This window comes from Otolemur garnettii, unplaced genomic scaffold (assembly GCF_000181295.1).
Source record: "Otolemur garnettii isolate 467f Iridium unplaced genomic scaffold, OtoGar3 scaffold00079, whole genome shotgun sequence".
Taxonomy (NCBI): Eukaryota; Metazoa; Chordata; class Mammalia; order Primates; family Galagidae; genus Otolemur; species Otolemur garnettii.
The window spans coordinates 5207369-5220027 of record NW_003852474.1 but is presented as its reverse complement, the minus strand read 5'-3'; the positions used below and the strand labels follow the sequence as shown (position 1 = coordinate 5220027).

The following is a 12659-nucleotide window of genomic DNA, read 5'->3' as shown; positions in this document are numbered from 1 at the left end:
CAACAGATGCCCCACCGCCAGTCCCACCTGTCATGCATTCTCGAGGGTCTGTTAAACTGCCATATGAAACTGCTCCATGTCATGTGAAAAGCCACATGAGTTGGCTCTTTGGGAGGTGCTGGTTGACGGTCTTAATTTCCTCAAGGGTTGCATAAATGGATGACATTTAGCAAAACCTGTTGGGCTTGCTTAGAGGGATGAGAGTGGGGGAGGGCTCCACTGAGGCTGCCTCCAGGCAGTGATAATCCACATGTTCTGCCCCTGCTCCCCAAACAGCTTCAGTTGTTATTGAGTGATAGACTGATACCGGTGGAGACAGCTGAGACATCATAGAATCCAACTCCTTTATTTTAAAGATGAAGTTCAATCATGTTGTGTGGAGCCAAAGGTTCCCTGAATCCTAATCATCATCCATCCATCCATTCATTCTTTTATTCATCAAAAAAATACTACTGAGCAACTATTTTCTGTCAGGCACTGCTCTATCTCCCATGCCAGAGCAGGCTTCTTCTCATGAAGACAAATCACAGGGCTAGTCTTTGATAGGGCTGAGCACAGGGACCCACCAAATAGAGCTGAGTGCAGAAGCCCACGGAATAGAACCCAGAGCACAAGTCACAAGTCCTATCTAGAAAGGAATGAGTGCACCAACCCCCAAGCTCCACACCCATATATTACCAGCCCACCTTAACTCACATGCTGACTTAGTCTATGGTCATATCTGATGCTTGCTTTTATGGTTAAAGGAGTTTTGAGGTCAAGTAGCCTTTAAATTATCATTCATATCATACAGGTGCACAGACACCAGATGGTAAAAGACAATCCTAAGGTTTTTGTCCCAAGTTGGTGTGGGGAGTGGTGGAGAAGCAAGATTAACATAGACTAAGGGGTGTTGGGCTTGGCAGGTCTCTGGAGGTCCTGGTGGGTAGGGAACAGGTGTTGCTGGAGGGTAGATGGTTACTCTTGGGGTCATTTTGAACTGCTGAGTCTGAGATACTGCAGGTTATTCAGAGGGACTATTCAATCATTTTAGAAATAGGAGTCTAGAACCCGGGCAGAGATCCATCAAGATGCAGATTCGGGAGTCTTTGGCAAGTAAGTGGGAACTGCAGCTGCCAACTGTGGCAATGGTTTATCTTTCTTCAAGCTCAGGAATGTCAAAAGTTTTAGAGTGGAAAGAAATTCCTTTAAGGGACTTCTTTGCTGCACCCTAAGTCAATAAAAAGGATTTACTGACTCACACTTATACTTGTGTGTCCTCCTCATTAAATTTTCTGACAACCATTCAGTTCACCACCTTGGCCCCTATTCTCTGAGGTTGTGCAATGAACGCTCAGGGATCTCAACCCCAGGAGTGTTGCTAAAAAGCATGTTTAACTCTCCCACCCTGGGCTGCTGCAGGTCTTCTGTTTTGTTTTGTTTTGTTTTCATTAGGAGTGAGGTCAAAGAGCTTCCTCCCTTCTGTCTTTTACATCATTATGAAGGACTTCCTGGGTATTGCTGGTCATCGTAGTTGGTTTCCTTTAAGAGACAGTCAAAGCAGCTGGTTGCCAAGGAACTGCCTATGACAGAGTTTACTGTGCTAGTGGCCATTAATACAAGCTAGGAAATTAACTGTATTCATTATTCAATTTTTTTATTTAAGATTGGTGAGTACAAGTCTATGACATTCTTTGTACCTTTCCAGTATGTGGCATGCAGTAAAGAAAAGATCATTTTTCTGTACTATGCTATGACTCTGAACTTCTAGTACTTTTCACAGGGACACAGGGTCAGTAGTTAGTTAGGTTAGTTAGGCTTTTTGTTTGTAAGAAACTGAGTTTATGGCAAGCCCAAGCAATGGGGATTAATTACACAGACACACAAGGCAATAAGCAAGACATAGATTCTGTATTTGTCTGTAGGGCTGCCATAATAAAATAGCAGAGACGACAAGGATTACACAACAGACATTTATTGCCTCACAGTTCTGGAGTCTAGAAATTCAAGATTATGGTGCCAGCAGGGATGGTTTCTGGTGAGGCCTCTGTCCTTGGCTTACAGGTGTCCAGCATCTTGCCTTTGGCCTTTTCTCTGTGTGTCCTCCCTGGTGTACCTTCCTCTTCCTACAAGGACATCAGTCATATTGGATTAGGGTCCCACTCATATGGCCTCACTGTAACTTAATTACATCTTTAAAGACCCCATATCCACTATGGCCACATTCTGTAGCACTGAAGGTTAAGACTTCAATATAGAAATTTGAGGAAACACAGCTCAGCCCATAGCTGACCACTCAGGAGCCCAGGAATAGTAAGTGCTTTGTTATGAGGCCCTACAATTTCAGAAGCTAGAGATCATGGATCTCTTACCATCAGGATGAAGTAGGTTATGCTGTGGTAATGAACATCTCTCCAAACCTAGGTGTAAGAAATTGAGGTCTCTTTCTTGCTTGTACTACTTCTCTTTTGCTAGCCATAGCCCTCTCCCTCTGTAATGGATACTCAAGGTCCTGGGCTGATGTTGAGCACTGCCAGTCACTGTGCCAGAGAGGAGAGAGATTTCTGGAGGGTCTCCTTAGCAAGCAAATGCCCATCCCAGAAGTGACATATTATCACTTCTGTTCAAAACTCTTTTAAACTCAAAACACAGCCAGGCACAGTCACACAGTGACAACCATCCTCAAAGAAGCTACAAGTACAATTGCACAAGGTGCCTGGGAGGGAAGGAAGTGTTGGGTAAGTAGTTCCTCAGTATCACATTGTCATTCCAGAGCCTCATCCCAGATGGGTTTGGTCATTTGCTCAGATTCTGCTGCTTTTTAAAAATAGATGCTTTTATTTCTCTTTCTGCTCCATGTCATTTACTCAATCATCTTCTCCCTCCTCTTTGCTTTTATTATTTTTATGAGAACTCACAGTTCTTCATGATCCCTCATGGTTTCTTAATCTATCTCATTGTGTTTATTCATCCACACCTAGTAATTCTCTTTGTGCTTGTCTGAAAAGACAATTACTACAGTTTGTAATGAGGTAGAGGGTTTCTCTTCAGGCTAGTTAATAGTACCCAAACTATAGATAAGCTTCTTATGAATCTGTCTACTGTTGCCCTTGAGTGGAGGTCTGAGATGGTGCATCACAGAGGTCACCCTTACAAAGATCCATGAGCATTGTGAGGACCGTGACTATCATAACTCGGATGGTTGGTGTTCATAAAAAAAAAAAAAATGCAATACATTATTATTAGGACGTTAGCTATCATTGTCAAGGGAATTCATGAGACTTAATGTTGCAACAACAAAGAACCTTCTCACTCTCTTAAGAATGGTTTAAAGTCAGTATGTTTAATAGACCTACGTGGTTATAAAGTTTCTTTATTTTATGTGAAGTGATATAATGTTAATTCAAAGGATATTATAAAAAGTTAAGGATGTTACTGCAGAGTAGCACTAAACATAATACAAAGAGGTATGATCAACAGATAAAATAGAATTCTAAAAAGTAGTTAATAAATAAAAATCAATGTAGGAAGCTGCATTAAATGGGGTAAGGTAGAGAGAAAACAATCATACAGTAGATCTAAATGAAACTATAATAGTTACATTAAATATTAATGGATTAAATACTCTGATTAAAAGCCAGAGATTACCATAATTGATTATAAAGCAAGACCCAAATATATTCTATTTATAAGAAATACAATTTAATTACAAAAACATAAGTAAGTTAAATGTAAGATACAAAAAGATATACTAGGAAAATAGTAAGCATAAGAAAGCTCACGTGGTCACATTAATATCAGATAAAATAGATGTAAGTATTATCAAAATAAATAGGGATATATCATAATGATAAAAAGCCAGTGCATCAAGAATACCTAAAAATCTCATGTGTGTATGCATCTGATAATAATAGTGCAACTAAATAGATGAAGTAAAAATTGGTATATTGAAAGGCAAGAAATGAGTGTTCCATAATAATTGTAGGAAATTCTAAAACCCTTCATGTAGGAAATGATAGAAAAAATAAGCAAAATATTGGCAAAACATGAGGAATCTGAATGTTATCAACCACCCTGTCTTGATTGCTATTTATAGGACACTCTGCCCAACAACTGCAAACCAAATATTCTTGTCAAGGGCATTTAGTATGCTCACCAAAAAAGATCATATATTTGTCCATAAAAGAAGCCTTAGTAACTTTGGAAGCTCTGATATCGTACAGAGTATATTCTTTGTCTACAACAAAATTAAACTAAAAATAAATTACTTTGTAATGTCTAGGAAAATATTAATACTTGGAAATTAAACAACACACTTCTAAATACTTCACAGTTCAAGAAAAAAGTTATGAAAAGATGATAATTTACATTAAATTATAATGGAAATTCAGCATTTCAAAATGTGTGGAGTGCAGTTAAAGATGTGTTCAAGGAAAAAAATATAGTTTGTAATGCTTAATTAAATACTTGAAAGACCTTAAATAAATAATGTAAGGCTTCACCTGAAGAATCTAGAAAGTAGAGCAAAGTAAACCTCAGGTAACTAAAAGGAAGGCAATGGTAAAGACAGTAGTAAATAATGCTAATTAATGCTAATAAAAATTATCAAACTTTAAAATATGACATCTTATCTGTACCTTAAGGAAGAAATAATAACTAATTCTTCATAAACTCTTTCAAAAATAGAAGAGGAGGGATCACTTTCCAACTATACTACGAAGCCAAATTTATCCTGATACCAAAACCAGGCAAAGACCAGGCAAGGAAAGAAACTATAAACCAATATCTATCATAAGTATAGGACAAAAAGATTCTTAAAGAAAATATTAGCAAATCAAATTCAACAGCATATTAAATAGATAACAAATCATGACTATGTAAGTTATCCCAGAAATACAAATTTCTTAAATATCAGGAAAAACCTATTAATGTCATTTATCATGTAAGCAGAATGAAAGTTTGTATTAGTAGATGCAGAAAAACATTTGACAAAATTCATCACCCACTTACAATAAAAAAAAAAGTGGCAAAATAGGAGTAAATAACTTCTTCAATCTGATAAGAGGTATTCACACTCAAAAATTCTATTAATTAGGCCAGGGGAAAAATCCGTAAAGATAAGGTTACTATGAAAATAGTGTATATGTCTATTTGTGGATGGCATGATGGTTTATGTAGAAAATCCTCAGGAATCTATAAAACAACTAGAGTTAACAAGTGAACTTCTCAAGACCACAGGATATAAGGTTAATGTACAAAAATCAATAGCACTCTAATATATTAGTAGTGGCAAACAATTTTACCAGTGGCAAAAGAAAATACTAAAGTTCTACTTAAAACACTGCCAAAGCAATAATACTTAGAAATAAGTTCAACAAAGATGAGCAAGTCCTTTTTATTGAATATTATAGAACATTGTTGACAAAAATTAGAATACCTAATAATATCACATTCATTGGTAAAAGACTCAACGGTGTCAAGATGTCAGTTTTCTCTTAATTGATCAAATGCTTCAGCAGAATCCCAATTAAAAACTACCCCCTCAGTGAGGGACAGGAAGTTCTGAGAAAGGGAAGGAGGGAGGGGGTCAGGGGATCAAGGGATGCCATATAACTTTTGGGGGTAGGACACAAATATAAGAGGGTCCTTATCTAACAAAAGCAATTAATGTAACCTGCCTCTATGTACCCTCAATGAATCCCCAATAGTAAAAAATCTCCCCCCAAATTTTAACATAAATTGACAAAGCTGATTCTAAAATCCATTTGGAAACTCAAATGACCCATGTACACAAAATAAAAAGAAGCTAGAAGACTTGTTAGATGACTATGATGCCTCAGTAATTATAAAGATGTTACAGAAATTAAAATATGATTACTGAACTTGCATAGATACATAGGCCATGAAGAGACCAAAGAGTTCAAAAATGAACTTACATATATGTGCTCATTTGGTTTTTGACAAAGGAACCAATGCATTTTAATGGGGAAGAGTCTTTTCAACATGTGGTACTAAAATAACCTGGTATTGATGAGGAAAACATGAAAATCATCCCTTCAAATTATATTTAAAAGTCTAATCTTGTGGTGGCACCCATAGCTTAGTGGGTAGGGCGCCAGCCATATACACTGAGGCTGGTGGGTTCAAACCCGAACCTGACCCTGGCCTGCAACAATGACAACTGCAACAACAACAACAAAAATAGCTGAACATTGGGGTGGGAGCCTGTAGTCCCAGCTACTGCAGAGGCTGAGGCAGGAGAATCATTTAAGCCCAAGAGTTTGAGGTTGCTGTGAGTTGTGATGCCACAGCACTCTACCCAGGGCAATAGCTTGAGACTATGTCTCAAAAAAATACCCCAAAACTAACCTTATTCTTCATAGGCCATAGGGCCATGGAGATGTTTGGGATTTAACATTGGTTGAACTTTTTCCTTCAATATATAAAAGATACACACACATTATTGTGATTTGAAATGAATCCAAAGAAAATCTTGTGCAACTGTAATAACAACCCAGAGCCTGGTAATTTGAAAGGTAAGAACTGTTTTTCATGTAGTCACACGGACTGCAACTGTAAATGTCGTCTCCTTAATTACATGTACTACTTCAGCTTTGGAACTGCCATGGCATCTTCCTGGCAGGGCAGGAAGATGTCCAGAGACAGCGCTGGCCCGATCGACTTTCCCAGGCCATGGGAACAGTCTGGGGTAACTACTTATAATTTGACAAGCCATGTAAAAGAGTTTTAGTTTGTGTCAACAATATTCAAATCTTTGGGTCTCAGTCAGATTCCCTGAGTTCCCTCTGGATTTGAGAGTCAAATAAACTCTCAGATTCCACTTATTCTCATTTATACCTGCTTTTTCTGGGTTTATGAAGCTTCTCACCTTGGCTTCAGTCCTTTGAACGTGAGCTAAACCCCAGAGGTACGATTCCCAGGGCTTCCAAGACCCTGTTGTGGACTGTCCCAAGTCAGGCAGAGAGTGAAATTGGACTAAACAAACTCACCAAGTCAAGATACAGCCCAGAAGCTTTTGGATCCATTTTGAAACCCTAAGTCACAAATCTTCAAATCATCAGCCAGGTTTTTCTTGAAACATAGCTTCAGTTTGCTTAAATCAAATAGCCCAGGATTATACCAGTTTTGGAAAACATGATTGATATACAGACAGATATTGTCCAGGTTGTCCATGGGTCAGACACTCAGAGGGTATTAGATGTGCAAAAGGTTCATCAGGGGAAATTGCTGAGGGAAAACAGGGAGGGAGTCTCGGGAGTAGAGAGAGGCCTGAGGCCACAGCGTGGAGTGACCCCAGGCAAAGGAGAGAAGGATCGAGGAACACAGAAAACTGGATGGGCACATCCAGACAGAAGGGAGCCCTTGGGCTAAAGACACCATCAGAGGAGTCCTGTGCCTTCTAGGAAGAGGCCCACCTCAGGGATCCCATCCCGTGCAACTCAGCTGAGAACAGCCGGTGGGAATCTCTGAGTTTAGAGATCTGAGCGTCTCTGACTGTCCCAGATAGATGGATGGACGGTAAATGCCAGGTGGATGGTAAATAGACAGACAACAAGGTTTAGAATAGACGTATTGATAATATTTAGCAGGGAGGGACTATGGGGCATTTGTGGGTATTTCCTTTGCATTTGTGTTTCTGAAAACTTTTGCAAATCAAAATTTCCACGAGCCTTTCTTTTCTGAAAGCAATTACTTTCCTAATTTCAGAAATTCGCAATGCTCATGGTGTGTGTATGTGTGTGTGTGTGTGTCTCCTTGCTTGGGCCAATTTTCACCAAGCTTTCTGATTCTTCTTCTCCTTCCTCAGCTTCTCCTTCCAGAAAAGACATCTCTTTGAAGGAGAGAGGCAGACTGTTCCCCAATGTCTATGCACATTCTCTTACTTAACCAAGCTTTTGACTACTGACCATTTATTTTTAATACGTTAAAAGGGGGCACTGACCCATGTGCTCAAAGCATGTGTCCTAGGATCTCTTAAAAGACGTGCTGGAACTATTTGGGGGGACAAGGCATAGTTTAGGTGGGACCTTATAAAATCAAAATGGAATTTACTTGTGCTCTAAGAGATTTATAACCAAAATCTGCTAGTCTATAATATAAGCTAATCCCACAGTATGGACATTTTGTTTATAAACACTGTCCTGGGTAGATTAGCATCCTTAAATATTTATGAGCACTTGGAACCTCAGGAAGTAACCTTATTTGGAACCAGTGTCTTTGCAGATACAGTTGGTTGAATTAAGATGAGTCACACTGGCCCTAATCCACTGAGTGTTGCCCTTATAAGAAGACCATGTGGGCCACGTGACACAGAAGAGCTATGTAGACAAGGCCATGTGAAGATAGAGACTGGAGTGATTATGTCCACAAGCCAAGTACACTGAGGGTGTCAACACTGAGAAGAGGCAAGGAAGACCTCTTCCCTGGCACCTTCAGAGAGAGCATGGACCTACCAACATCTCCTTTTCCAGATGTCTGGTCTCCAGAACAAGGAAAGAACTTACGTTAATATAAGCCACCCAGATTGTGGCACTTTGTCACAGCATTCCTAGGAGAGTAACACAGGAGTCAAGGTGACAGAGCTGCACCATGGAGGTATTTGTGGACCAAGAACCACCTGTGAACAGAGGGCCCCGTGCCCCCTCCTTACACCCTTCCCTCATCAACAAAGTGCATTGGCAAAGAAAGCACCTAGGGGAGGATTCCTGACACCTGAGTTCCTGTGGGAACCGTCCCTCACTGCCAGCTGGCATTCCAAAGCCCCAAGCTTTGTATGATTCTGTACATACATGGGGAGTAGCAAAAAGTATACACACAGGTACACGGTGACTCCAGCCCGTTCCCATAACCAAATGCCTGGAAGCAGAGGGCAACCTCCCTCAAGCAAATACAAGGCACCCCTTAGAGGAGAGGGCACGTGAGATGCGAGGGCCCTTGGTTCTAAAGCCGTGTGACTATTCATGATTAGGAACAGAAGAAACCAGCCTGGGGACAACTTTGTACACAGTTGATCATTTATCGCCAACCTTTCTGGGGGGAAACAACCATCTTTTCTCACAGAGGTGATGTCAGAGGGAGTCAGCAGGGGCTGGGGCAGGGTGAGGGATGGCGGCTGCTACCCACTCATTGCGGAGCACAGCTGAGGGCGTGTCATGTGCACACAGCAGCATGCGGGGGGGGACCTGTGGCCAGAGGGGAGGTGATAGCAGCCTGCACAGGTGAGGGGTGGGCCAGGCTCGGATCCGGTCAGTTCTAGAGGGTCTGTGCTTCTGCAGCCCACATAATGCGATCACAGTCACAGTTTTCCTGAATTTTAGCTTTTACTCTCACATCTGATTTTTTTTTTTTCTTTTTCATTTTTTCTGGCCTCGACAAACAGAAGCCAATAGGTGTGTGCAGCATCCTTGCCAGCTGATATTCTCCCAGGGCCTCAATTTCTGCAGAAATCTGAATTCATCTCTTCTCCGGGTCTCCGTACCCATGTGCCTGCTGCCACTTCTCAGAAGCCAGGTCTTAGTTCTGGGCTATGGAGCAACATGAAAGAGTGATCCATAGATTCCTGCAACTTCAAAATAAATTTTGAAATCAGAAAAGAAATCATAGGAAAATTCAGAGTGTGTTACATGGGCTAGAGTTGTTTGCGGGATTCCATAAGATGAGGTTCAGTGTATAGAGTGTAGCAGGGTGCAAATTCAATCAGGAAAGAGAAACCTCACAGTAGGTTAACAGGAAAATTTTAATGTAAAACGTTATTAACTGTAATCAAGGAATAACTATAAGATATAACGGAACTCTGTGGTACCCTAGGGCTGAGGGAGGGCGCCCAAGGAGAGACAAGCATGGAAGGGGCTCAGCTCTCATTGGAGAAGGAGGCTGGTTCAGCTAGACCCCAGCTGGTCAGGAGCTGCTGGGCACACTAGACCATCCTCTGGAAGGCAGCAGGGGCAGTGTCTGTCAGCAATCCCGGGCACAGGGCTGCTGGGGGAACCTGTGCTCTGGAAAGCATAGACAACCTTCTGATGAGCAGGCTGCCTGAGGAGGGGTTGCAAGATAAGGTTCCTGAAAGCAGACCCCAAAGACCACAGGCACTCTGCACATGGCCCAGGTCAGGGCTTTTTGCAGACAAGTTTTCCCCAGGCTGAAGTTACAAGGTCACAGAGGCCTCACTTTCAGAGGCTGTGCCTTAGGCTGGCTCCCCGGGTGTCCTCATACCCACATGGCTGAGTCTCTCCTCTGCCCCCAAAGAAATTGCCAGAAGCCCCTCCCACCTGTAGTATCCCTTCTGCACCTGTTACTGTCAGAACTTAACCTGGTGATCACTTTAAAGCAGAAATGCCTAAAAGAATCCCATTGATTATTACAGAGCACTAACAGAAGGGTCTGTTAGGAGCTTAGAGGCAAGAACATTAAATCACACAGAAAGCTTAGCAAAGACTTTGGCACAGAGAACGTGCTCAGGGATTGGAAACTCTGAGTATTATAATTTTTATTCAGTGTTATTAACTGAATTCATCTCAATTACTTGGAATGCATTTAAAAGTTTGGTAACCATGTGCATATTTGTTGTTATATAATTTATTATGTATATTATTTAACTTGACATAATTCTGAGACTCTGTGTGTAAAGTATTCCTAATTCCTAACTGATGTTTGTTTGTTTTTCTCTTTTTCTTTTTGTCTAGGTCTTATACAATATATTAATCGCCTTCACCAAGATGCATAAATTTGAAGACATAGAGGCTGTGGACATCTTGGCTGGATGTGCCCGTTTCGTCATTGTGGGGGTCGGGGGGGTGCTGTTCGGCGTTGTGTTTGGATTCATCTCTGCGTTTATCACGCGCTTCACTCAGAATATCTCCGCCATCGAGCCGCTCATTGTCTTCATGTTCAGCTACCTGTCATACCTGGCTGCTGAGACACTCTACCTGTCCGGCATCCTGGCGTGAGTACAGACCGAGGGGCAAGTCTCAGAGCAAAGAAAGTTGAGGGTGGCGTCCGGTGAACCAGGCATCTGGGAAGGGCGTGACTTCTGATGCCAACCCTCATAGGTGCTCCAGGATTCAGGAGCGTTTACCCCTTTGTAAAATCTGATTCAGGTTCTTTGCCAAACAAATATCATCTCCCACATTTGCGTTTGCTCCCTTCTCCTGATTTGCCTGAGGAGGGTATAGCCGCGATGTCACTCCAGGACACTTAGGGAAGCTAGTGCAGAGACAGTCTGGGGGAAAGTTCAGCCCCCAAATCTTACCTGAGTAGTTATTTTTTTTTAACTTGAAAAATATATTTTATGTGTTTGGCGGATGGTCAAAAAAAGTTGTAATAAAAATTTAAGAAAAAAGAAAAATGTATTTCACAGTGGCGGGAAGCTTGCAGGAAGCCCCAGCGTGCCTGGCTCTGCCTCTGGCTGATGCCCTCAGACCACAGCACAGCCCAGGGCTCTGCCCTGGAATGAAACTGGCCAGATGGGATAAGAGTCTAGAGATCTAAAGTTCATTGTCCTAATGAAAACATTTTCGACACACTTACTCTTGTGTCCTTGTGTCCTTACATCCTTCAAATGTTTATCTTGGATGGAGCCTTCTCAGTTTGGCTTATTATTTCCAGTTGTGTTGTTTATGACCTCACCCTCCTACCCAGATATTCAGGCACAAATAGTTAATTTTGTTGCATAGAAATGCCTTCTTCGATTAAATAAAACAAGGTAAACTCTAGGCGTCCAGTCATTTTCCCACCTTAAAAAAATAATCAAAACCGTTAAGACAGGTAAGGTTCCTTCTTTCCCCCATGCTTGTTAAATGGCTCTCGGTCAGAAACATTGGAAATGAAGAGTTCCTTATACAATTATTATAAGATACATTGTTTGGGTGGAGGAAATGAAGGCCTGGCATCAGTATTCTACTTAGACAACTGAAGCGATTTATTTTGGTTTAAGGCAGAGTGAAGTAGAGAGTAAGACTTGAGACTGATAAGCCCTTGGTGAGGAAGGGTGAGACAGAGGCAGGCTGCTGGTGTGCCCGTGTGGAGTATGTGCCGTTTTCTTGTGGGAAGGCTGTGCCGTATCTGTCTTCCCCACCACGCTCAACTTTATTTTACCTTATGAATTCCCCTTGGGGAGGGAAAAGAGGAAGAAAGAAAATCTGTGGAAAATCCACAGCCAGAGAAAGGAACTGTCGGAGCTGCTCTCTCTAGATATGTACAGGCTTCCTGTATCTGTGGCATCCTCGAATTCCATGGAGGGACAAAACCTTGTCTATTCTCTCTGAGACTCTGCTCCTTTTGTAGAATCACGGCCTGCGCGGTGACAATGAAAAAGTACGTGGAAGAAAACGTGTCCCAGAAATCCTACACGACCATCAAGTACTTCATGAAGATGCTGAGCAGTGTCAGCGAGACCTTGATCTTCATCTTCATGGGCGTGTCCACCGTTGGGAAGAACCATGAGTGGAACTGGGCCTTCATCTGCTTCACGCTGGTCTTCTGCCAGATCTGGAGGGCTATCAGTAAGGGACAGCAAGGTTCCGAAGAGCCTGTGCTTTGTTGCATTTTTAGTTCTCCTATCCCCTTCTATAAAAACATGAGTAGTGAGGCTCGGCACCTATAGCTCAGTGGCTCGGGCACCAGCCACATACACCAGAGTTGGCCAGTTCGAACCCAGCCTG

The 12659-nt window shown here is 41.7% G+C and overlaps 1 protein-coding gene across 1 annotated transcript in view; it reads left to right on the top strand.

The window, feature by feature from the left end:
- Window positions 1–12659, top strand: part of SLC9A4 (solute carrier family 9 member A4) — a 54681-nt gene that overhangs the window by 16114 nt on the left and 25908 nt on the right. The window contains exons 3-4 of the mRNA XM_003794323.1: window positions 10683–10942; window positions 12283–12500. Of these exons, the coding sequence (XP_003794371.1) occupies window positions 10683–10942; window positions 12283–12500 (478 nt within the window). The remainder of the gene's footprint in view (window positions 1–10682; window positions 10943–12282; window positions 12501–12659) is intronic.